The following is a 25281-nucleotide window of genomic DNA, read 5'->3' as shown; positions in this document are numbered from 1 at the left end:
AGGCCAGGTGGGACAGAAACTAGAACTGCAGAGTGAGGAGTAATCACACTTACTTTTCCAGTTTGGGTCAATGGTGTACCCTGAGTGAGTCTGAGTCGTTCCAGCTTTCAGAGGCCGGTTCCCATGCCAGGTGTTCCTCCTACCTGGCCCAGCCCAGGTGTTGCTTCTAGCCATGGTGCTGAATGAAACCTGGTGCTTCCCTGCCACTCAGGTGGTTTGAGCAAGGGTGAGAGGATAATGGAAAGTCTGAAAGATGGAGAGGATGCTCACATAGGACAGTCTTGATTTATACCTAGGGAAGAGAGAGAGGGGGGAGTAGAAGGCCATGTTTGAGGGGAGTGATCACTGGAAGAGCTGCTAGTCAGTAAGGTTTTGGCTTCTTACAAATCTGTGCTTAGTCCCATCTCTGTTATTTACTAGCTGTGTGGCCTTGGGTGAGTTCTAAACTCTCCAGCCTGGGTTTAGTATCTGGGCATCTAAAGCTAGGGCATGCTAAGTGCTTTTAAAAAAAGCCTAGTATTATTTTCTCTCCTCTTCCATATATTTCTTTCTAAAACCTTCCCTTCTTCTTCCCGCCTATCCCTATCTCTGAATGCCATTTTCCATTTTCAAGATGACGCTTCCCCTGCATCCTGTCTGTCTGTCTCCCTCTCCTGCATAATCCTCAGGAACTCTTTTCTCTGTTCTGGTGTCTCAGGTCCCCACCCCCACATTTCCCTCCATGTTTACCTGGCCACAGTCTTACCTATCCTGAAAACCCCTCCGTTGTTTCTGCTCCCACATCACTTCTAGCCCTTTTATTATCATGCACTTCTTTTATGTTTTACTTTTTTACTTTTTAGGGACAACTTTGTTATTTATCTCTTCAACTGCTCATTTGAGTCTGATCACTAGAAGTCATGAATGGCCCCCTCCTAGTCCTCCTGGCCTGGCTTTTATGCTGCCTTTGACACCCTTGATCATCCTCTACTCCTGTGCCCACCCCTTCCCCATGTTAACCCAGCTCATTCTTGCTCTGCCCCTGGAAGGCTGTCCTTCTGGACTCCATCACCCTGGCTCCTGGCCCCCTGACTTACTGCTGGGTCTAGCTAATGGGAGCTACTGGTAAGGGGTTGGCAGTTAAGAGGAGAAATAAGTTGGGGTATTTACTTTCCCCTACTCCCTCCATGTCTGCCATGGCTCAGGCAGTGACTGTTTTCTTCTGTAGCCACAACTCTGATTGGTGGTTCCTCCTCCAAGGCTCCAGCTCTTGCTTGGCTCCAGTGACACAGTTCTCTCTCCTGCTCTTTCAAGTTGGTGTGTTAATAGCTCCTTGTCTTTGGATGCATCACCCCTCCTTTGGTGGTCCCACTCCTCTGTAGGAACTGTGTTAAAATGATCAGCAATTGAACCCTTTAGTGTATGCCACCTATTCCTGGAAGGGAACTTGGTCTGTAACTACTGCTTCCTGGGTATACATAATGCCTTAAAAACAAAAGAGAATTATTGGAGAATTGCAGCCTAATGAAAAGAAACAAAACAGCTCCTCCAGAGAGGAACTGAGTGGACCCCACATGGTGTCACTGTTTCCCCATCATGCCCTGGCCTGAGCCAAGTCACAAGGCCTTCCCTCTATACCCAGAGCATGTTGGGCAATCAGAGATCAACAAGGAAATAAACCCTGAGACCAACGTACAGCTGGGTCAGGCCTTCCTGACATTATCTGACCATGAAAACCTCTTAAAAGTACTCTAAATTTTGAGACTCTTCAGGAGCTCTGAAGTTATCATTTGTGCCTGTATTAGAGTAGAAAGCAAAAACGGTCCTAAAGACAAATTAGTTGCTGCATAATTTGACAATTTTCCTCCATTCCGCTAACCAATTCCCCAGAGATCGTTGCTACTGATATTTTGGTGTTTGTTCATCTAGCCTTTTTGCTATGGTCACACACAGAGATGCAAACACAAAGGAGCTCATGCTAGACATATTATTTTGTGGGTTGCATTTTTCATTTAATATATCCAGAACATCTTTCCATATGGACAGATGTCTACATAATATTCCTTGGTGTGAAATATAGCATAATTTCTTTAATCATTCTTCCATTAATGGATTTTTAAATATATATATAATTTGAGATTTATTTATTTATTTGAGAGAGAGAGAGAGAGAGAGAAAGCACGAAGAGTGAGCATGAGCAGGGAGGAGGGGCAGAGAGAGAGAGAGAGAAGCAGGGTCCCTGATGAGTAGGAAGCCCAATGCGGGGGGGGGGGGTCCTGATTCCAGGAGACCCCGGGATCATGACCTGAGCTGAAGGCAGAGGCACAACTGACTGAGCCACCCAGATGCCCCCCATTAATGGATATTAAAAGAGTTTCCAAGAATTAACTCTTGCAAGTTGTGAGAAGCATAACTCACTTTTCCTTACATTAAGATGTTTAGAGAAAATATATTACTAGCATGGATTATTTTCACGTGGCACTTATCACCGTCTCTTAAAACATTAATGTTTTGTGGAGCATTGGGAAGCAAATCTAGATCTTTACTAGCTTCAGTAAGCTTCAGTTTGCAATCTCCTCCTTCTGCAGTCCCAGTCACATAGCAGAACCTGCTGTTACTCACCTTCCCACCCTACATCACCAAACCATCCCCACAAACTCAAATATCTCGACCTAGAAGACAAGACCTAAATCAGCAGAGACCAAAGAGATATGGAAAATCCTCACTCCCACCCCGACCCCCACCACCCCCAGTGCAGGCCCTACTTGGTGACTTCTGAATGTTTGGCTGAGGAGACACAACTCCTTCAGTGAAGACATTAGTGACCACCAGTGGGTAGGCTAGCTATTAAAGAGCCAGAAAGCCTGGGTGGAGGAGAGACTGAGTGGGGAGGAAGTAGGAGTGTGTGAGCCAAATGGTAGCTGCCAGCTCTTGACAGCAGGATAAATATGGACTCATGCATTTCCTTGAAGGACAGAGTAAAGTTTCAGATTGTTTTGATTACTTTTTTTGGTGCCAGCCTGAGTTTCCTTGAATGAAGCTCCTTGAAAGACAAGATCCTCACCAAGTCTAGCTTGTGTATTTGCCATGCATATGACTGCTACAATAGGAGGGAGAAGGGACTTCTTTTGAGAAATCCAGTAGGGATTCTGAGGAGAAAGAAGTTCAGGCAGAAGAGGCTGTAGAAGTTAGGAAAGGCAAGGCAAGCCAAACTTTTTTTTTTTGTCTTTTATTTATTTATTTTTTAAGGCTATCCCATTCTACAGAATAAGATTTACACTTAGGCAAAATTAAACTGAGCAGAGCACAGGGGCCAGTGTTAACTCTGGGGAATCCTGCTAGGATCTTAGGAATACAAACAATATATTAAAATTTTAGTTTGAATGTACCGATTCTTGCTGTGAGAGCTCACTTACCTACAATTTCTACATTTCATTTAGCCCATTGCCAATAGATGAGGCTTGTTTTGACAACAACCTGACCAATCAGGTGATTGATATAGCTCAATCAGAGCTATATTTTTAAAAGTGACTCAATCCAAATCTGATAATGACTAAAGTAGTTCATATCATTTTATTCTCATTTGAACTCCACTGGAGTCAAGGATGAAGAAGTGTCCTCTTCTATTCCAAGAATGAAGTCTTCAGGTAATGTCTCGGGTGCTATCTGTGCTAACTGGTCATCATATGAATGTAGGGTCCATAATTTCTCTCATTCATAGGTTTCTCTGGTTTCTGGAAGCATCAAATGAATCACCATGCTGCCGAAGTCCATGCAGAGCCAGTCATCAGTGTCTTTCCCTTCAATCTTAACATGAGGCTCGCTTTTACTTTGCAGGTATTTGTACATTTTCACAATGTAGTAGGCCATGGCATCCAAGTGTCGGGTGGAGGTTCCGCTACCAATCACAAAGCAATCTGTATATTTCAATTCGGGAGGAACCTTGATCACACAAATGTCTCTTGCATTTTCTTGCCTCAGCAGTGAAATCAGCATATCGATGTCAAACTTGGGGCCAGGATGATCTGCTTCGCCGGACTCCGGGCGTCCCTGACCCGCCGCGCCCTCCGCCTGCTCCTCCAGGCCCTGCCTGCAGTGCAGGCCGCGCGCGTGGTCCAGGCCCAGGCAGGCCCTACCCAGCACCGGGGCCGCCGGAAGCCGCTGGAAGCCGCCCCAAGGCCAGCAGCCGAAGCCGGGCCGGAGCCCGGGGAAAGGGCCCTGCACCGCAGCAGCGAGCCGGCAAGCCAAACTTTTAATCCTTTGGAAGCTGCACTGGGATTCTAGGATTTAGAATTTACACTAAGAATTTTTATCACACCATGCCATCTGGGTGGCAAATGAGAGAAGGGAGAGATCACTGATGATTGCATAGGGGGTTTTATGGGCCAGGCCTGGAGAAGGCAAACTACAACTTCCAGAGCCCAGTCACTCATCAAGAAACGCTAGACTGTAATCACCTAGCTATGCTATCAGGAGGAAATAATTTGGGGAACAATTACTTAGCCTCTTTCAAGAGTCAAGACTTTGAGAAATTATTTAACCTGTCTGTGCCTCAATTTCCTCATCTTTAAAGTGATGGGGAGTACTTACCTTATAGGGATGTTTGCATCATTAGTGTATGTAGAGGAATGAGGCCCATAAGAGGCACTCCATAACTGTTGGCTTACTAGCTTTAATCACCGTATCCCCAACCCTGAGCAATGGTTGGCAGTCCACAGACCCCTGTACATACTGTGTAATGACTATAGCTCCAGGTGCTCTAGTCTGAGTAGATCCTTTGGGTTTGGACAGCTCATGAGTAACCTGACCCCTGGGATGGCTCATGGTGTTGTAGCCAGGAAACATGAGTTGGGAAGATGATTGGTGAAGATTGTCTCCCTCAGTGGGTATGTAGACTAAAATATAGACCAAGAGGCGCTGTCAGGATCCTAGAATGATGGAGGACCAGAGGTCAAATGAGGCCATAGGTCAGTGCCAATGGCCCTCTTGAAGCAAGGCTGGGTAGGGTAGGAGGTCAGGGTACAATGGTTGCCCAGCCTCTAGCAGTCAGGTCTGGAGAGCTGGAAGGGCAGGACAGAGACCTCAGGAGGTAAGGTGATGCTCAGAGCATCCTGCTCTCCACCTCCTTCAACTCAAGGTTGTTCCTGGGTGTCCTCATGCAGCCACAGACTGGGGATAGAATCACATCCTCAACACTGGGAACCTGGAATGTCACAAGTGACAAGTGCTTACCTCACCTTCTTCCTTGAGAAATACCTCATCCTCACAGCCCAGCCTGCCAGACCTCAGACCACCTGCCCTTCTTTTCTCCAACCCCTCTCCCTTTCTGGCCATGAAGCAGCCTGACCCTCAGGTCCCATCTTGTAGGCAAAGCTGGTATCTCACTGTGATTGATAGCAAGCTGATGACAAAAACATTCACAGACAAGCTGCTTGAGCAAGAGGCGATAAATTCCCTGCCCTTGGAGATATTGAGGCAGACACTGCATGACTCAGTGGGATTTGCAGAAGGGATCTGGCATCCCACTAGCAGCTGGATTGGGTGATCTTTAAATGTCACCCTTGAGAAGTGATGAATAGCAATTCAAGCAATCTTTCCCAAGACATGGCAGGACCCTACCCTCCATCCCTGTGGCCTGGAGTTCCCACAGTTCAGAGTCACTCCTTGGGGGCACATAATTTTTTTAAAAAAGGGCCCTGTCTCCTATAAGGGCCCTGTGGAAGTGTACTAGGGCAAAACAGGAAGTGGCCTTCAGTCTGCTCTGTTTGAGGTGCAGCTTGCAGAATAGATGATAGTTTCCACGGAAGGCAGAGGAGCCCAGGTCAGTTCTGGTGGAGCTGCTGGGGCCACTATGGGGAAGGAAGTTCCTATGCCTCACCATGACTGGCAAGGCCAAGGGCTAGGGAAAACCCTTGAGTGACAAGCACTGCCCACATCTTGTTAGGGTCATTTGTGAGAATCAAAATCAGGGGATCAGGAAGGAGAGGAGGAGCTGGGGTGGAGAAATAGAACTTTCTAGCCTGGCTTAGAAGCCCTGAGAGATAGTTGGGGAGGGGCTTTCATGAGGAGTGTCACCAAAGAGGAACTTGCACAGTGGGTCAGGATTTCACAGCCCCTGTTTAGGAAGGAAGTGAGGATCACAGAGTGGGGAGAAGATTGTGTCACTCGGAGGCCCTGGGGTCCAAATCCTATCTAATTTATCTCTGCTCCAGTGGCCCTCCTCCCGGACCCTGGGGAGAGGAGTGGGCAGGTATCTAGAGACCCCTTCTATAGGCCCCAGAGTCTGCCCATCACAGACTTCAGACTCAAAGCTTCTCCCCTCTGGAATATAAGGACTGTCCTTTCCTCCTTTTTCCTCATCTCCTTTGTAGGAAGGGGGTAACCTTTTGCTGGTTTTGGACCATCTTTGCCACACTGAAGTCCTCCCATCACTGGTGGAGCAGCCTTGTGCCTCACAGGTATTTTCTAAGTGTTCACTGCCCAGTGAAGACTGTATTTAGCTCTTGAACTCCCTGTCTGGGGCAGTTGACTTGGAGGGCTGGGGTCTGGCTCCAGGGATGTCGGCATATTCCACAGTCAGAAGGGGGTCAGGTATGGGCTTCAGGTTGAGTTGGATGTTGACATAGATGGAGTCCTCAGGCACAAAGTGGTTCAGGTGGGTAAGTGAGGCATAGCAGATGGCCCCAGTGTCCTCTTCAGAGCCCATATGTTGACTGGAGCCCTAGAAATCAAAGAAGACAAGTGTTCACTGTACAGATCACAGCTGGGAGTGGTCAGTGGCCCCTAGGGGCTGCCCAGAGCAGAATGGAGGACAGAGACAAAGATAAGTCATGGAACAGAGTATGGATGCTGCAGAGCCTCTGAGAATGGCTAAAGTCAGCAGAGTCGCCATCACTGAAGAAGTTTAAGAGTAGGCTATGGAAGACGACACAGGTGTGATCCATGGACCAATAGCATCGATATCACCTGGAAGCTTGATAAAATATCAGGCTTTCCTAAGATCTGTTAAAGCAGTCTCTGGGGCTGGGGCCAAGGAAATTCAGTTTGAACAAGTTTTCCAGGTGATTTTCATGCACACTCAAGTTCAAATAGCATTGAGCTAGAAGAGCATTTGGTAGGGATGCCACTTGCAGAGTTGATCCCAGCATTACAGAGAGTTGAACCAGATGACTTTAGATCCTTCCAGTCCTGCAATTCTGTGATCTCAAGAATCTTCATTCTTTAGACAAGACAGACTTACCCAACAGCAATGGCCTGTTCCCCAGCTCCTGATGACAGAGCACCTAGGGAGCCATGTTTCCACCATGTGACCCCTTTTCCCCTAGCTGACTGGACTGGTGGCAGCCACGCCATGAAATGGGCTCCCTGCCCCCATTAACAGCTGACCCTTAAGCTAGTGCTTTAAGAGCAAAAACTAGGGCAGTCAACTTCTCTCTCTTTCCCTAAGGGATTTAAATTGGGAAATGTGGGGCAAAGGGTGCATGCAGATGAGGCAACAGGAGCATGAGGAGTCATGAGTGAGCCCAGGTCCAGAGTGAACAGAAACTAAATGTAAACACAAGCTGGGAAACTGAAAAAAACAACGCTGACAAACAAGATACCCAGGAAAGCTGAGATCGCCTCTGCCTTGATGAGGGATCCTTCCCATGCACGGTGGTCTGTTCCTTCTGGACTGAGATGTTGTTGTAGATGTGGTGGGATTTGTCCTCACCTGTGAAGAAAAGAGTCCAGTTTGGGGCAGGGACCTCTCCATAGGTCCTGTTACCTTGGGAAGACAGGAGTGCTGAAGGTTCCCGCTGGGCAGAGGGGACCCTGGTGGGAGAGGGGCTGGGGCTCAGTGTGGAAATTCCACGCTGCCCCAGGGAGTATGCTGGTGGCCAGCACAGAAGGGTGTCCAGGGATCTGACATCAGTGCCAAGGAGCAAATCAGACTGGAGTCATGTGGCTAATTTGCATAAAACTGGTAAGCTGAATCAATTCCAGTCACTGAAAGTCCCAAATTTAAACATCCATTTAAGTGTAATCTATTTGTGAGGTGTCTGGGTGGCTCAGTCAGCTAAGCTTCTATCTTCAGCTCTGGTCATGATCTCAGGGTCCTGGGATCGAGCCCCAAGTCAGGCTCCCTGCTCATCGAGGAGTCTGCTTCTCCCTCTCTTCCCCACTCATGCTCTCTCTCTCTCTCTCTCTCTCTCTCTCTTTCTTTCTCTCTCTCAAATAGATAAATAAAATCTTTTTTCTTATTTATTTATTTATTTATTTATTCATGAGAGACAGAAAGAGAGAGGGAGGCAGAGACACAGTCAGAGGGAGAAGCAGGCTCCACGCAGGGGAGCCTGATGTGGGACTCGATCCCAGATGCCAGGGATCAGGCCCTGGGCTGAAGGTGGTGCTAAACCACTGAGCCACTGGGGCTGCCCCAATAAAATCTTTTTTCAAAAGTATAATCTACTTGCTGGTGATGTTATCTATAATATCTTTCAAATTTTTGGACCAGGAACCACAATGAGAAATATTTTATCTCCCCCCCAACACATACACACACACTCTTAAAGTCCAATGAAAAAGTATCCTTCCAACGTGCAAAACATTGTGACATTTGTTTTTTCCTTTCATTTAATGAAAATAGCATTGTGACCCATTAAATTGACTTTACACACTTTGAAAAATACATGTATAAAATTTTACAACCCATTACTACTTTAGGGTTTTTATAGCTTTAAAAATAAAATCAATGAGGATCAACATAACACTGACTCATTTCCACATTTCAATATTGTCAACACACACATCACTGGGTTATATGGTTAATAAATACGCAGCACATATGTGCCAAACAAACCACAAACAACAACAACAAAAGAAAAACAACGCAGGAATCATCAAAAGGTACTGATCTCATAAATCTTACACAAAATGCTGATGATTTTACATGTGATCAGTGCTAAAAACTTACAACTTGGACAATTAAAAAGTCCTTTAAGTCCTTTTAGGAAGACAAAATTTTAAAGCAATCGTGACCACTAAAAAACAATACTGTTGACAGAAAGATTTTTAGATAAATTTGCTTAAAAATCCTTAACTATAAGACAATGGCAAAATATAATATCCCATATGGATGCTAGAATACCCAGTTTTCGGCCATTTAGGCTTGGAAGGAGCTGGCCTTTGAGCCTCTGAAGAGAATGATCCCATGTGCTGCTCTGGCAAAGCAAGAGAACCCAGGGGATCCTGACCTCTTCACTTCACAGGTCTTAGTTTCCTTGCTGGTAAAATTAGTATGATAAGCCTTCTCTTCAGGCTCATGGGCATGAGGACATCATGGCCAAGCCCTCGGGGGTCTGCTCGGAGCCAGCCCTGGAGTTTACCTTTCCTGGAGCTTCTTCGGGCTTTCCTCAAGTACAGGATCATGAGGAAGGTGAGCACCAGCAGCAGCAGGACAGCCACCGTGGAGCTGGGAACGATGAGATGCCAGTTGCTTTGGGGGCTTTGGAATAAGGGACAACCAGCCAGGTGAGGAAAGTGGGAGCCAAATTTCTGCCCAGAAGCCATCCCTCTCTCCACCCATACAGCCATGATAGACTCTCCTGCTGAGCTGGCCAGGAGGCAGCCCCATGCTCAAAGGTTCTGCCCCTTAGATCATGCATATCCAGCTACATCTGGATTTGTTTCCTCCTCTGTGAAACGGGACTGTTGACCACATCAGCTGTCTTTGCTCCTTTTCTTTTTCTGGCTGCTGTCTCCTAACTTGCCCCCGGGGTGCTTATTGCAGCATCTGTACCCAGCCCTCCCACATCCTGCCTTTAACTATTTCTTGGTCCTGATTCCTCACCCCTACCTGTGGGATGCCCCCAGCTCTCAGGACACTGGTGTCCTGTGACCAGTCGCGCTGCCACATCATAAACAAATTTGAATAGGACCTGTTCTTACGTCAAAGACAGAACACAAAGGTAGGCTCCCAGGGAAGGTGCTTAGAGTGTCAAAGGTTGAACTTTAATTTCCAGAGGCACACCTGTAGGGACACCTCTCAGAACCATCTAGTTTCTGGGTTACAAAGCCTTGAAGCAAGGAACCAGGGTTGTGAGAGCCCTGGGCTCCCACTGCAGTGATGATGGGTGGGGAGAAGACAGGGGAGGATGGAGGCCAGAAGCAAAACAACTGTGGGGTCAGTCCCAGGGGCTACGGCCTGGAAGCCATCAGGCAAGGGTAGAGAAGAAATCAGGCTATGGGTTGTAGTAACTACAGAGTGCAGCTTTCCCCTGGAATTTGGGATGAAGGAAGGCCAAGAGAAGAGTGAGGCAAATGAGGCAGCCCTGGTCACGTGCCTGGCACTGGGCCAGACCCAATCCCACTTCATCCTCACAGACACTCTGTATAATGGTGGTTCCCAACTGGGGGTGCTTATGTCCTCCTCCGAGGCAAACTTGGCAACGTCTGGACATATTTTGGTTTGGTTGTCACAACTGGGTGGTCTGGGGGAGGTCTGCACTCTTGCTCTCTAATGGGTAGGGGTCAGGGATGCTGCCAAATACTCTACAGTGCACAGGACACCACTCACAACAAATGTCAATAGTGCCAAAGGTGAGCAACCCTGCTGTAAGGTGAGGATGTCATTGACCCCATTCTGCAGGTGAGAAAACTGAGGTTTAAAGAGGCAAAGTGACCTAAAGTGAACCATGTAACTCCCATCTCAGCCCCTCAGAACCAGACAGCTGTGGGGCTGAGGTAGCTGGAGGTGTTCAGCACAGTTGGTCATAGGTGGGAAAAAGTGGAGGGTGGAGAAGACGAGGAGGGAGGTCACAGTACCTGTCCATGACAGGGCTGGGGGCAAAGGTCCAGGCTGTGGTCCTCCCGGAGCTCCAGGTGATGGGCAGGGCTGAAGCTGTAAGAGACTGACAGTGAGGAGAGGACTCCATGTGTTTGCCCCACATTCCAGGCTCCCCAATCTAGCCCTTGGCCCTGGGAAGTAGGGGCCCTGGGGAGTAGGAGCCCACGGAGGGCCCTGGGCCAAGTGAGGACTCTGAGAAGCACCACATGCCCTGCATATGAATGAATTTTCCTCACAGTGAAGTGCTCCAGTGCAAGAGGCTTTACATTAGACTCACACTGTCACTTGCATATTGGACATATTTCTATAGTCTTTTCTATTTTCATTGTTCTTGACCATGTCATGCACTCTCAACATACAATGCTTCCCTTCCACTTCCGCCCACTTTTGTCTCTTCTGGATAAATTCCTGCTCACTCATAAGGCCTAAGTGGTTTCACTTCTTCTGGAGAGTTCTCCAGGAGAATCCATACAACTGCTTTCTCCAGCAACTGGTCCCTCCCTTCACTGGGCTGCCATCTAATGTGCTTTCATTACGCCACCTGCCATCTGCTCCTAACCCTTCCCTTATGTGTCTGCCTTGGATGCAAACGGAGGTGGAATGGGGGGAGGCTCTGTGGGCTCCTCCAGCACAGGATAGGGTATCGAGGTCTTTGATTCCCCTTACAGAGTGCAGCCCCTGCCATACATGGAGTGGACAGTGAGCCATGGCTTGTGTGGTGACTGACCAAGCAACCAGGGTCCTCCAGGCGCTCAGCTCACCAAATGGCTGAGCAGGCTTGGCAGCAGGACAGGGGTCTGGGAAGATGCCGTTCAAGCTCTAACCATCACAGGGAAACACAGGGAGGAGAGAGCTTTGCAACTCTGAGGTTTTCAGGAAAAAAACACCCGGAGCTTCATTCAGGAGTAGAGCCCAGCTTCCCATCTGAGCCTTAAGGTCTCTCGACTCTAAGGGGTAGGTCCAGGGAGAGGACCTGGGCTCTCTGAGCCCTTGGCCGCTACACCTCCCAGGCTCACCCCCAAAGTCTGTGTCTGCCTCACCAGCTGGCTGTCTCCTGTCTGTTCACATTTCTTAACCCAACCAGTTACCTTCCACTCAAGCACAGCCCTTTGAGAGAAGCTTAGGGGGTTAGGGTCAGGAGTCTGGATGCCCTGGGATGGCCCAGTACAGCCAGTCTTGTTCAAACCTGAGGTGGCTTTATAGTCATTACAAATCAACAGATGAGTTTTGTTAGTAGCAATAAGAATGTTCAGAGAAATGCATACTATGCTAAAGGAAGAACGAAGTGAGGCAGAGGTCTGAGTTCTTGTGCTGGATCTGCCCTTAACCAGCAGTGACTTGGGCAAGGGGTGCCGGTTTGGGCTGTGAGAGCCCTGAATAAAATTACATAAGAATCCTTTCTAGCTCCAACATCTTGTGATTCAGGATGGCCGAGAACCACACAGAGAAGGGGAAGAACTCACCTGGAGACACCACAAGATGGATGTTTCTGTAAGTAAGGATCTCAGAGGATCTGTAGATTCCACAGGAGTAAAATCCAGAGTCTTCTACCTTGAGCTTGGTCATGGTGACAATGAAGAAGCCCAATCTGACCCCATCCTGAATGGAGTTTCGGGGCTTCCACGGCATCCCCTGGATCATGGGGTAGGTGGCTAGCACAGTACAAGTATGTGCTGATACCTGCCTGCACCAAGCTTTCACTGTTTTTGAGTCTTGCCAGGACTGGTACAGGCACTTCACAGAGATTGTCTCCCCTTCCAGTTTACGCAGCAACTCTGGCTTCTGTTCCCAGGAACCTGAAAATACACTCTCATGTCAGGGAGCAATTTCTCTACCCCTGTGGGGCTGGCAGGTGGGTGCCACCTTCCTCGGAATGTGCCCAAGACCCAGCCTCTGGCCATAGTGCCACCCTGCTCCTGACCTGCCCTCTGCATGCCTCCTTCATGCTCTCCTCACCAGACCATCTCCCCCTCCTCTTGCCCTATTCCCTCCCTCTGCCCTCCCCATCACCTGAGGCCAGAAGCACCAGCAGGACTGGTGGCAGCAGACGTGTGGCCTCCCTGGCCATGGGCCCTCTTCTTGAGCGTGGCAGAGTTAGCAGGGAAGACCTGAGGACAGGGAGCCAGGGCTGGGGCACAGGGTTGAGTATTCAGCACAACTACCCTGGCTTGTCAGGGAAGAAGAGCTGAGGATGGCAAAGTCCTCCAGTGGGGCTCGGGGAGGCCTTGGCCTTGTAGGCAGGACCCTCCCTCTGCAGGTGCTACTCGTGGCCCAGTCGGCTTTCAGAGCTGAGGCTCCAGGGGACTCAGCTGCTGCTGGTTCTCTTGTCCAGCCTCCTCCTCCTTGTCGTACTGGGGTCAGGGTGTAGAAAGCTGTGAAAGCCCAGGAAGAAACTCTGGTGAAATCAGAACTCATTTCTGCTTTCTCTTTCTCCTCTTTATCCTACCACTTCCCCCTGGCCCCAACTACCTCCTCTCTACCCCAGTAAACAGCCTCCACTGAAGGTGAGTGACAGAGTTAGGGGACCCTTTGGAGGTGCCCAGAGGTCCAAGACTTCCTGCTCAGGCCTGCCAGGGAGCCAGGGAGCACTATGGGGGCTGGAGGGGCAGAGGAGAAAGGAGACGGAGAGTCATTTCCAGGAATGGAGGTGCAGAGAATGCCCCTGGCAAGGGTGGGAGAGAGTGAAGCTGGGGGCATGGGGGTGGGAGGCAGGGGATAAGGGAGATGCAGAAAGACAAGGACAGGAGGCTGAGGGGGTCTTGATGTCACTCCACATCTCCAGCTGCCAGCCTGCCACAATCCCTCCATAAGCATTTGTTAGAGAGATCACAGTAATCAAGCACACTTTAAGGGATAACTGCCATTAGAAGAACTACAGAAAAACTATCCCGCAGGTTGTTTCACAACCAAGAAAGGAGAAAATCCTGTAAAAATGCAGTGTGGCAGGTCAGGTGGGTGGGGCGCAGACTCTCAGGGGGAGATTTGCACAGGAGGCCAAAAGTGCTTGGGGACCGAGCTGGGGGAAGAAGGACAGGAAGCAGGACAGGGTGACAGGAAGCTCAGACCAGGGTGTGCAGAGTTCTGAGGACAGGATGCTCTCCAGCATGGCAAGAGGTGTTGGGGCTTCAGATCCTGTGGCAGCCAGTCAGCGGAGGGTGGGGGAAGGGGGGCTCCCTGGGAGGAGACTGGCTCTCTGCAGCTGTGGCAGCCCCCAGAGACCCTCACTACTCCCAGCACTGGGGCAAGCAGTCCATCTGCCTGAGAGGCAGCAGCCACCAACTGAGCTTGATGCTGAGGGAAAACCCTCCTGCAGCCATCTGGGAGAATGCCATCCTAAGGCTTGTGTCCCAGGGTGACACATCTGTCTGCCACGCTCTGCAGAGCAAACATCCCTCCGTGCTGGGTTTTATGTGTCCTTGCCCTTGGTCACAGAAGGAAGCCCTTCGCAGGTGTGGCCCGTCCTTGTCCTTCCCACAGCCAACTGCTCAGGAAGCTTTGTCGCCTCGCCTTCCCGGGTAAAGGCAGCAGCAGCCCTGGCCCGTGTGACACCCCCACCTGCCCTGCCCCTCCCAGCCCTGGATCGGTTGGAGATCCTGGATCGGTTGGAGATCCCTGAGGCTCCAGGGAGAGGAGGAAGAATAAGAAGGAGAAAACGAGAGGCTGGGGCTTTCAGGGAAATGTCCCAGAGCACTGGAGGTCCCAAGATGCCACCCAGGCCATCAGAGTTGGAGAGCTGGGGCAGGGGGTGTGGGCGCCCTGCGTCCTCGCTGTGGAGCTCACGTCGGAGCAGGCTCCGTGGGTGGGCACCTCATGCAGGCTCACTGCGCTCCAGGAGCCCCTCATCCTGGGCAAACAGGGATGGTAGGTCCCCTAACAGCTTCCCTGCCTGGCATCAGGGCACACCCAACAACAGGGTGTGTTGGCTGCCCAGGTCCAGCACCCAGCACCTGGGGCCTGGGTGGGTGCCCCGCTGCCCTCCCTAGCCCCTTCCAATTGAGAGCAAAGCAGAGACATAGGTTCCAAAGGCCTTCAATGTGGACAATGCGTCCTAGGGCTGGAGCCGGAGGACCAGCAATCACGAGGCATTTACTCAGTTGTGGGAGGTTTGTGTCACGTCATTTTATCCTGAAAGCAGTCTTGAGAGGTAGGAGTTAGTGTTCGCCTTTTACAAGAGAGGAAGATGAGACCCGAGGGCTAGTGACTGGCTCAGGGTCACGCAGGGACAGGTGGCCTCGCTGGGTCCCCGTCCTGAGCCCTCTGCCGCTCTCCCACAAGACATCCTGTTCTCAGATGAGGAAGGGCTGTCAGTGTGCTGTTGTAGGATCTGGGGGGGGTGTCTTGGGGAGCTTTATTCCCCTGGGGAAATTCAGCCCCCTCCTGGTTACACACCAAGGTCGTGGCCACACCCTCCCGATAGGGAGGATGGCTATCACTCTGTGTGTGTGTGTGTGTGTGTGTGTGTGTGTGTGTGTGTGTGTTGGCACAAGGCTTGTCAGTTCCTCAGTCTGAGTGTCCTCTGGTGCCCTCTCCTGGACGGAGGAAAAAGGTGCCTCCTCCCTGCTGTCCCCCAGGATTACCTCCTGCCTCTTCCTCTCTCGCTACATCCATTCTGGGGGCAGCTACCCATCAAAGCTCCAGCTGCGTCATTCTCTTGACTATGAGAATGCTCTTCCCATGTGAGAGGTCCCTGCCCCTGGGTGGAGAGTGGAGATGTCACGATCCCTAGGTGCTTATTCCAGTTGCCCTAGGCTACTGGAGCCCCTGCTCTAGAGGACGAATCCAGTCTGTATTCTTCAGTCCTCACTATAGAAGAGGCCGATTCTGAGCCAGGAGCCAGTGAAGCAGAGGCCAGGCTCCTTCTGCCATTGGACCACCCCACTCCCACCCTGGCCCTGCCCCCACCAAGGCATCCCTCCAGACTGTACTCTGCTCCAAGCTGTCCTTGCTGTGTCACAAGTAACTCCTCTCTTCCCAGGGGACAATGAGTCCCCAGGGGAAGGTAGGTGATCTACTCTTTCTCTGAGCAGTGGCCTCCCCTGCGGTGGACTCTGGAGGGCCCTCAGTCTCCTGTGGGGGAGCTCAGGTCTGGAGTTGGGATCCAGGGGAGACAGTTCTGAGTGCAGCCTCTGCATGCCAGTCGGGACAGGCTGGTCCTGCAGCCAAGGGCTCTGGGCAGCCTGGTCGCAAGCTTTCCCTGAAGGGTCAGCCAGCAGGTGGCAGCAGTGGGAGGCTGGGCTCCGCTGGCTCCCAGGACTTGAGGGACCGACAGCTGAGGTCAGGGCAGGGCACCTCCAGAGGCCCATCAGGGGACGCATAGCCCCGAGCGTGGGGGACTTGGACCACTCTGGGGTCCTCAGCTGCCAACACCCCATGGACCTCCAGCATCAAGTTGCTATTCCTTCTTCTCCAGGGCAAGGCCTTTGAAACACTGGCTGCCTCTGGGGCTTTTTTCCCCCCAAGCACATGGGGAAGCTTGAGGGAGCAGAGGGTTGCTGAGGACACAGGGTTCCAGATGGGGAGAGGGCAGCTGTCCACCAGTCCACTTTCCTCTGCTCCATTGCAAGGGGTCCTGAGGCCCACGGGCCGTGAGCTCCCTGTCTGGGTACAGCACAGTCAGGGCTTCTCTGCCACCAGCTGGGACCCAGGACTCTGTGGCTCTGAGCAGAATCCCCTTGGTGGCTTCCCCTGGGGCTTCCGTCCCAGGTTCTCGGCAGCCCAGGGGGACTGAGCAGGTGAAGAGCAGCCTCTCGTTCTGGGGAGGCCTGAGTCCGGCCTTGAGCAAGTCCTCAGCCCCCAGCCTGGCTCTAGTTCAGACAGGTTCCCAGCTCCATCCTCCTCTGGCCTCCAAAGGCCCCTCCAGGAAGAGTTCCCCTACTCCACAGTTAAGTGGCCTCAGATCACACAGGCTTCCACGGAGGCTCTGGTCTTCCAAGTGGGTCCCTCCAGGGTCTAGTGGGATCATTGCACACCCTGTAGCCTGTGAGAACAAGGAGAGAGATGAAAAGGGACAGGGCTCCAGCTCTCTTCTCCCTGCCCCCCATGCTCCTGGGCCAGTCTATCCCCTCTTTCGGTTCTGCCCTCTGCTTCCTGCTAGTTCAGCCCCAGAGGGGTCATGCCACGCCGCTCCAGCCTGCCCACCCTCCTCCCTCACCTGGATGCCAAGTAGTCCTTCTGGCTGGACGCAGGTAAGGACACACCACCTGGGGTCGGAGTGCACCCAGACCCTTTGGAAAGTGTGTCAAGCCCCAGTGCTCTGCCCTCAGGAGGCTGGGAGGGTGGGCTGTACTCACTTCCCATGTGTCTCTTCTTCCAGAACCCATAGACCACGATCAACATCACAGACACTAGGAGGAAGATCAGTATCCCCAGGTACACAGTGGGATGTGAATCCTGGTGCCTGAGGGGACGGGACAGAGTGGGGAGGAGGTGAGCACCCAGTTGCCCCCACCTGGACCCATGTTTTTCTGCATGCCATGTGAGAGGAGCCAGACTGAGAGAAAATCTGATGGCCCTGGTGGGAATGATTGGCTCCCTTCCTTGGGGAGCCAGCTATGGCAGGAGGAAGTGACGGGTTCAGAGGTCAGGGGAAGAAGTCCCAGGTGGAGGTGAGCATCTCTCCACTTTAGCGCCTGTCCTCCATTGTTCCCACAAACCTGAACATCCCTGAGGACAAGGACTCTAAGGGACCCCATTTGTGACGGAAAAGATTGAGAGTCTTGTTCTTCTCATAGTGAGAGCCTCTCCCCGTGGCCCTTCCCTCCTTCATCCCCTGAAGCAGATGCGGCAGGTGCATGGCCTGTATCCCCTTGCCTGTAGCACTTCATGTGCGCCGGCCCTTGGCACTTCCATTTATATTTTCAGCCTGAAGACTTTCTCCTTTTATTAGGTCCCTCTTTGCCACCCATGGCAGGCAGCCCTCCACTGATGACCAATAGGAGTAGTGTCGGTGTAGGAGTCAGTGTATTAATACCCCAGCTTCCTTGCCCTTCAGGTGGTCGTCTGATGCTGGGCCCGAGAGCCTCCCCTGCACTTGAGCTCCGCTGCTCACAGCGGTGGCCAGCTTGATTAGGTTCTCTCCCAGCTGCTTCCCTGTCTCACTTCCCGATGCTCTTTCCACACTCTTGGTCCTAGAAGCTGCTTCTAGGGGAGCCCAAATTAAAGAATCTCCCATTTCCCACTTCCTACCCCCAAGCCACATCCTTATCCTGCCCCTACCTTCTCCTCTCCATCCAGACTCTTACGCTGACCCGTTCCCAACCCTCACTTCCCCCTGGCATCCTTTATGTCACATCTCCATCCTGGCTTCTGGCCTCCCACCCAGCTCTCATTCAGCAGCACACCAGACCGACTTCCTGAAAAGGAAAGGTCTGCAATAACATTTGCTTGCACCTTGAGGTCTGTTCAGGCACCAAGAACTGTTGCTGTATCTGTTCAAATGTCCTCCAAGCCCAGAAAACACAGGTACCTGATAGGGGATAACTTGTTGAGGAGAGCCCCACTGGTGTGGCACACTTCTGTGGTGGGTGATCCGGTGCGCAGGTGCCCAGCCCTGGTGGATATGGATGCCGGGCCAGCAGAGGAGGCTCTGGCATCGCTGGAAGACACAGTCACTGTCTGGGACCCCAGGGTCCTCCTGGGCCCCATGGTAGAAGGGCCAGTGCTGGTGAAGCTGTAGTCTGTCACGGAGGTCAGTCTGATGGACTCTGAGGCAGTGGGGGACACGAGTCTGGTCAAGGTGAGGAGATCAGGTGTGAACATTGTCATGCTGGTGGTGAATGGGGCATCAGGGCCTGAGGTAGGGGTTGGGCCCGATGTGACAACAATTCCACTCTTGAGGATACTGGCCAGATGTGCAAGAGGAGTGCTTCTCTTGGTGGTAGAGGCTAAGGGGCCAGAAAGGGAGAAACGTTAGCCTGAGTCAGAGGCCTCGCCGATAGAAGCAGATCTTCGTCTCCCCTCATTGACCTTGGACCCAGGATTCTGCTCTGCTATGTGACCAGATGTATGTTTGTTGGGGAGAAGAAGTGGACACAGTAAAGAAGGAAGAGTCTCTCACAGTTTCTTTAGCCTGCCCTGTCAGGCCTCTCCCCTCCCCATGCCCATCTCTCTCATTGCTTCCAGACCCTCCTCATTCCAGGGGGCCAAAGAGATTTCTTCACTATGATGTTGAACAGAGACTTTTCTAAGAGCTCCATAATTGGTGACTAGGGTCCAGAAATGAGGGCAAGGAAGCCTTGATGGCCCATGTTCCAAAGAATGCCTCCAGCAGCAGGGTCAGATGCCCTCCTTAGGAGCTTATGAAGGGACACCTGCTCCCCTCATCCATCCTCTCAGCCTTCTACCTCCCATTTTCTAGGAGGCTGGCATTTGGATGGTGGAGGAGTAGGGAGCTATAGGAAGCATGTGGTCCCTTGTGGAGCAGTGTGGTGGAGTCTGTCTCCATAGAAAACAAGAGATGGGAGAGAGTCCTTGAGGAAGAGGGAAGGCTGACACGGGAGGCCTCATCCCATGACTGTGCATGGCAAAGGCACATTCCTGAGAGCCAAATGGCCACCATGGAAAGTGCCCATCTTTCTGGGCAAGGGAACCCAGAATGAGCAGCATTGGTGAGAGTAGGGAAAGGGGAAGAGGCTGACCCTGAGCCAGATCTCCCACATCATCCTACTCAGCAGTGGGGAGACCCCAAAGACCCTTCAGAGAACTCACATGAAGGTGCCTTGGGAGAGCAACATTTGGACACCCACCTCACAAACGGCTGGGTAGAAAAGAGCCGAACAGAGAAAGGACTACTATGGGGTGGGAGCGCAGTGAAGTCACACAACGACCTCCCTTCCTTCATTCTTGCTTTGGTACTCCAGGGCGTTGGGAGAAGAAGGCAGGGAGAAGTAGCTGAGAAGAACCCCACTTTCCCACCTGCTGAGATGAAGGAGAGGGAGTTAGGCCAAGGCTACCCTCTTCCTCACTCTGGTGGCTTGGGCCATAACATGTGGTCTTCAAGAAGGAGTAGAAGAAGTGGGGCACCTGGTTGACTCAGAAGTTAAACATCTGCCTTTGGCTCAGGGCATGATCCCAGGGTCCTGAGATTGAGTTCTGCATCAGGTTCCCCGTAAGGAGCCTGCTTCTCCCTCTGCCTATGTCTCTGCCTCTCTCTCTGCATCTCTCATGAATAAATAAATAAAATCTTTTTTTTTTAAAGGAGTAGAAGAACATATATTGCTAGAAGATTCGAGGTTTTAAATGGGCTGAGGATTTTTGTTTATTATTTCCTAATAATTTCAATTATCCTAATAATTGAATAGGTCTGCAAAGTTGGAATCTCCTCAAATGGTCTTTAAAAGGTAGATTGGGTGTGGGGGGAGATATGCAAAAAGAAAATGAAACCATTTCATGTTTCCTGCAAATTAAGACTTTAATACGCTTGTTTTTAACTATTCCCTGGATCTGAAGCAGAAGTGGAAAGGGGGACTGAGATTTGGCCCCATGTCTTAGAGATAGCAGTTGCCCTCACTCAGTCACAACAGAAGACGGGGATGCAGGTGGGTCAGGTGCGTAAGGAATGTCATCATCATTGGCTGCTTTTTTCAGGTTCTCTTGCTGGTGGGAGGGCCTCAGGGCTTGGCCCTTCTCTCTTTTTCTACACTCAAGGGAGAACTTTTACATCCCCTTGATTTTTCTTATTAACAGCTTTAGTGAGATATTATTCACATTCTATATACCACACCCATTTGTAGCAATAAGTTCAATGGCTTTTAGTATATTCACAGTCATGCAACCACCACCACAGTCAACTTTAAAATATTTGTATCATCTCCAAAAGAAACCCCTACCCTTTAGCTATTACCTTCTACCTTCCCCTTCCTTGCCCTAGCCCTAAGCAACAATGAATCTGTTTTCTGTCTATATAGATTTCTCGAATCCCCTAGACTTTCAACTCTCTTCACAGAGATACTTCCAAATATATCCCCAGCTCTGACCTCTCACCTGAGCTCCAAGCTGATATATCCACTGCCTGCCCCTTTTGCCCACTTGGGGTTCTAAGAGGTGTCTTAAACTCAACATGACAAAATACAGCTCTTGGCTTTTCTCCTCCAAACTAGCTCTTCCTCAGAGTCACCTGACCCAATAAATGATACTATCAGGCCCCTTGCTGATGGAATAGAAAACCTCAGAGTCACTCTTGATTTCTCCCTTTTGCTCCCCTCTTGTCTTACCTACAAAGTGTACAGGGTGGGCAGGAAGCCCAAACATCATAGGTTGGAACCCCTCCACTTCTTTCCACCTCCAGAGGCCATGTCCTACTCCAAGACATTGTCATTCTCAGCCAGAATGTGGACAGTAGTCTCTCTGTCCATCTCTTACTCTTCCGCCATCCATCCTCCACAGAGCAACCATTATAATCTTAGAGGCAAACCACAACACACCCCTGTAAACTCTCCAATAGCTTCCTATTGTACTTAGAATAAAACTCAAACTCCACATCATAGACTTTGGGGCTGCTGTTTGACTCTCCAACCTCATCTCTTGCCACTCTGCCCCACACTCAATATGGAGTAGCCACACAGGCGTGCCTTATACAGGCCCAGCCCTTTCTCACCTCAGAGCCTTTGCACATGCAGTTCTCCCCACCTAGAATACCCTCCGAAGCACTCACATTTCAACAGGACTAGAGACCGACCTCTCCTCAAATGGGCTCTGCTTGATGTCATCTGCTCAGAGAGGTCCTCTCAGGTCTCTGGTGCTTTAATAGCTCCCTCCACCACTAGAAAGTAGAGTTACTTTCTAATTTGTCACACTGTCTGATTTTAAGAACATTTATTGTTATCTACAATTATTTGTCTGATGATGTATGACAGCCTATCATCTCTCATCTTTTTAGATCTCATTTTCTTCATTGGTAAAATGGACAGTAATGCCCATGAAGATGTCAATAAAAGAACTGGATGGCGCCTGGGTAGTTCAGTGGTTGAGAGTCTGCCTTTGGCTCAGGTAGTGATCCCGGGGTCCTAGGATCAGGTCCCGCTTCGGGCTCCCTGTCGGGAACCTGCCTCTCTCTGTATGTCTCTCATGAATAAACAAACAAATAAATAAAATCTTTAAAAAAATAAAAAAAGAACTGTGAAAACCCTGTAGCACAACATGCCTGTTGATGGATTATTCTTCTTACTATATCTGCTGCTAATGAAGTATGGGGCAGGGAAGACACCCTTACCCTCCCAGTTCCCTGGCAGGCCTGCTTACCTGGAGACACTTCCAGCTGGAAGCCCATCATTGGGTACAGGGTCCCAGAGCTGTTGCGCATGCACCAGTAGCGGCCAGAGTCCTGGCGCCTGAGGGCTGCCATGCTGATCTTGACCACCTTGGCCTTGGTGTCATCCTGTAGCACGTAGCGCGGCCCCTGCGCCCAGACCCGGGTGAATCCAGGCTCACACTTCTTCTTCCTGATTTTGCACCATACTCTGCCCTCCACGTGGTTTTTGCGGCTCTTGTAGGAACACTGCACAGACAAGGTCTCCCCTTCAAAGCGCTTTACTTTTGTGTACACGTTCTCGGCAGGGGCACCTGGGGAGATACTACTGGTGAGCAAGGTCTGGTGAGAGAGGGGAAGGAGGCATCTTGAAGGTTGAGGTGAGGGGAGAGGAGGTGGATACTGCCCTGCTGTCATGGATCTCACAGCTTCAGGGAGAAACACAGCCCTACTCTGAAAGAACTATCCACCCCCCTTCCAATAAAGGGCATGCACAGGCCCTGCTAAAAGCTAATTCCCAGTCTGAGGGGGCGGGGGAGACACAGGCTACCCCCTCAGGGAGCTCTCAGTCTATTGGAGTAGACAGTAGCCCTGCCCTCTAGAAGTTCCCAAATTACGGAGGAAGACAATAGTCCTGTGCCCTTGGGGAGTTCTAGGATGAAGATATAGAACTAGCCCTCAGGGAACTCTCAGACTGATGGTAGAGACACTCAGGCACAGCCCTCAGAGATTCCCTAGGCTAATGGAAGAAACTCAGCCCTTACACTGAGGGAACTCCAATAGACAGAGCCCCTTTTTTCATGATATTTTTCTAGCCCAATGGGAAACTAATAGCCCCATTTTCAGGGTCTTATGGGAAAGACCCAGGTCTTGTCTTCAGTGAGCTAGACACACAAATGCAAACAGAAGTCACAAAGTTATAAAATTCCAGACCACAAGCAACTTTGATAGATAAGAAAATCCAATATTTGAAAAAATTAAGAGCAGTTATTTATTTCACAAATAAGTTCATTATAGTTATCTTTTAAATAGCAATTTGTCATAGTTCATTTTAGGTGCTATTTCATTTGAAAACATTCTAGTTGCATAAAACCCATAGATTAAAAATGCCCAAACATACATCTAAATTCCCATTGGGGTACAGACCCAAAGAATTGTACAATTATTCACTGTTCATCCACAACCTGTTACAGTCTATGCCTAGAAATAAGATGTGGTCCGTGCATTTCACAATCCACAGCCTGGCAGGGAGAGAGTAGAACTAGGGGTGGGGGTGGGGACTCAGGGGACAGCAAGAGGGACAAAGTTATGATGGGCTCCCTCCACTCCTCTGCCCACCATAAGCTCAGCATTTATTCCTCTCACACCACCCAGAGCCTGCTGTAAACACACACACACACACACACACACACACACACACACACACAATTTCTTCCCAGCAGTACAGAGTAGAGAGCACACATTTTGGAGTCTAAGTGACTATGGGTTAAAACCCTGGTTCTACTATCAACTACCTGTGTGAGTCGATCCCATAAGTCTCTGTTTCTTCATCTGTCTCAGGCTGTGGGAAATGTGTCCCAGGACAGTGTCTGAAATGTAGCTGGTGCTCCACGTGCTTCCTGCCTCAAATGCAGGTTCCTTCAGACTTCTCCAGCTGAGCCCAGAGCTCTGATAGCCAAGAACCCTGCACTTGAGAGGAGACATCTGCCTGCTTCCAACCCAGCTGCACTACAGCTGAGGCTCGGGGTAAGATAGCACCCTCTCTGAGCATCCCTTTGTCCCGCACAAACCAAATACAATGATCCAACTCAGTTATTTGGTGAGTCGGAGGCTTGGGGGACCCCTGGATTGCTCTACACAGGAGACACACTTCTGCCCTGGCAGAGGGAGGAGCCTCTCTAGGGGAAGTGCAGGGGTGGGGTGCCCCAGGAAAGGGTCTCCTGGGTATTGTGTTCATTTGTGCTCACCTTCCACCCTTCTCAGAGGCAGTAGCCAGAACTGAACAGGAAATGGTAACTTGGTAACCATTGCAGTAAGGGAGGCAGGATTGGGTGAGGCTCCCTCAAGGAGCATTTAGTAGCTATGGGGTGGGTGAGGGGCCTTCAAGGATTGTTTCCCCTCAGGACAGGGGGATGGGGACAGGGGGTAGTGGCACAAGCAACTCAACCAGTTAAAACATACACACACGTGATGCAATGATTCTTATAAGAACCAAAGAGGGCTTTCTCGACAAGGGAATGAGGCTTTTTGCGTGAGTGTCCATGGTCAGGGGTCCTAAGGAAGCCTGGCAGATGAAGGGGCCCAACCAGAGAGGGTCCAGAGCTTTATCTTATTTTGTGAGTCCTGTATTAGCTTTACCTGGGGCCAGATAGTGGGATGCAATCTTCTTACTGTTCTCTGGTTAGAAGCCACTAGGTCAGCCCTCTGACCCCTCTTCCAACCCCACAAAGCATGAAACAAGATTACTGGGCAAGGAAAAGCCTGGAGGGAGACTCCAGAAAAAGGGCCATTCCCTACCCCCTGAGCCAGCTCCCCTGCCCTCTCACCTGAGACATGGCTCTGGAGCCACAGCAGCAGCAGTAGCAGGAACATGGGAGCCATGGCTCCATCCAGTTGGGGACGGTCACAGGCCAGCAGGGGGCCAGGCCACCCGCATCCAGGGTCTGGGCCCCACGCCAATGCAGGACGTGCCACTTGGGTCTGCCAGGGAAGGACCTGGCGTTCTGAAAGTGCAGTTGCCCATTTAGGGAAGTGAGGAAGTTGTGGGACCTACTACGATCGGCAGACCGCAGGGCCCGCGGAGCCTGCGGAGGAGGGCGGCGCTCGCTGCTGTTTACGCCCTCTTCCCCGAAACTTCGGGCAGGTGTGGCTGCTCCACCCAGCCTGCCCCCGCACCCCACCCCCAGCCCGAGGAGGGCTCTCGGGGTAGAAGACTCCCCACCTTCTCCAAACCTCTCCTGGAAACTGGCCCATGGGGGGACCTCCTACTCTGAAACAAGGGGTCTGTCTGTCTAGGGGGGCTGGGGTGAGTTTTCTGGACCCTCAGCAACAGGGGTCCCTGGGATCCCCTGGGCTCAGAGGTCCAGGGGTAGGGCTTGGGATTGGGGCAGGGCACCTCGGATCCTAGGTTTCACCAACACACATTTCCGAGGAAGTTCTGGCAAACTCCATCCATTCATTCGCTCAGCCCTCCCGCTATGCGCTCCTTCCCTTGCCCTGCCTCCCTGGCCAA

The 25281-nt window shown here is 51.0% G+C and overlaps 2 protein-coding genes and 1 pseudogene across 4 annotated transcripts; all 3 read right to left on the bottom strand.

Moving 5' to 3' along the window:
- Positions 1-3192: 3192 nt before the first annotated feature.
- Positions 3193-5313, bottom strand: LOC121486806 (annotated as a pseudogene).
- Positions 3193-15735, bottom strand: LOC121473568 (transmembrane domain-containing protein TMIGD3-like). Of its 3 annotated transcripts, XM_041726077.1 has the most exons (7): positions 15382-15735; positions 12967-13176; positions 12268-12600; positions 10783-10858; positions 9345-9463; positions 7581-7690; positions 3193-6700 (listed from the first exon to the last, which is right to left on the bottom strand). In XM_041726077.1, exons 1-7 carry the CDS (start codon positions 15410-15412, stop codon positions 6476-6478), a joined length of 1104 nt encoding a protein of 367 aa, XP_041582011.1. In that variant the 5' UTR covers positions 15413-15735; the 3' UTR covers positions 3193-6475. The 3 variants fall into 3 exon arrangements, with proteins under 3 accessions (XP_041582011.1, XP_041582002.1, XP_041582017.1); XM_041726068.1 differs by lacking the exon at positions 15382-15735 and having other exon boundaries at positions 12967-13322; XM_041726083.1 differs by lacking the exon at positions 15382-15735 and having other exon boundaries at positions 12815-13108.
- Positions 15736-15823: 88 nt separating this feature from the next.
- Positions 15824-24788, bottom strand: TREML2 (triggering receptor expressed on myeloid cells like 2). Its single transcript, XM_041726095.1, has 5 exons — positions 24596-24788; positions 22043-22363; positions 18270-18687; positions 17095-17201; positions 15824-16781 (listed from the first exon to the last, which is right to left on the bottom strand). Exons 1-5 carry the CDS (start codon positions 24648-24650, stop codon positions 16702-16704), a joined length of 981 nt encoding a protein of 326 aa, XP_041582029.1. The 5' UTR covers positions 24651-24788; the 3' UTR covers positions 15824-16701.
- Positions 24789-25281: the final 493 nt, after the last annotated feature.

The sequence above is a fragment of the Vulpes lagopus genome, chromosome 1, assembly GCF_018345385.1.
Source record: "Vulpes lagopus strain Blue_001 chromosome 1, ASM1834538v1, whole genome shotgun sequence".
Classification (NCBI taxonomy): Eukaryota; Metazoa; Chordata; class Mammalia; order Carnivora; family Canidae; genus Vulpes; species Vulpes lagopus.
Note: the sequence above shows the minus strand (reverse complement) of the source record. Positions and strands in the feature narration are given on the sequence as shown.

Coding starts and splice junctions, on each gene's coding strand:
- LOC121473568 (XM_041726068.1), bottom strand. CDS start 13,219: ATGAGTTCTGATTTCACCAGAGTTTCTTCCTGGGCTTTCACAGCTTTC. Junction 10,859..12,267: donor CCATCTTGTGGTGTCTCCAG/GTGAGTTCTTCC, acceptor AGTCTCTTACAG/CTTCAGCCCTGCCCATCACC. Junction 6,701..7,580: donor GGCGATCTCAGCTTTCCTGG/GTATCTTGTTTG, acceptor TTTGATTTCTAG/GGCTCCAGTCAACATATGGG.
- TREML2 (XM_041726095.1), bottom strand. CDS start 24,650: ATGGCTCCCATGTTCCTGCTACTGCTGCTGCTGTGGCTCCAGAGCCAT. Junction 22,364..24,595: donor GCTCCAGAGCCATGTCTCAG/GTGAGAGGGCAG, acceptor GTATCTCCCCAG/GTGCCCCTGCCGAGAACGTG. Junction 17,202..18,269: donor AACAAGTTATCCCCTATCAG/GTACCTGTGTTT, acceptor CCGTCCCCTCAG/GCACCAGGATTCACATCCCA.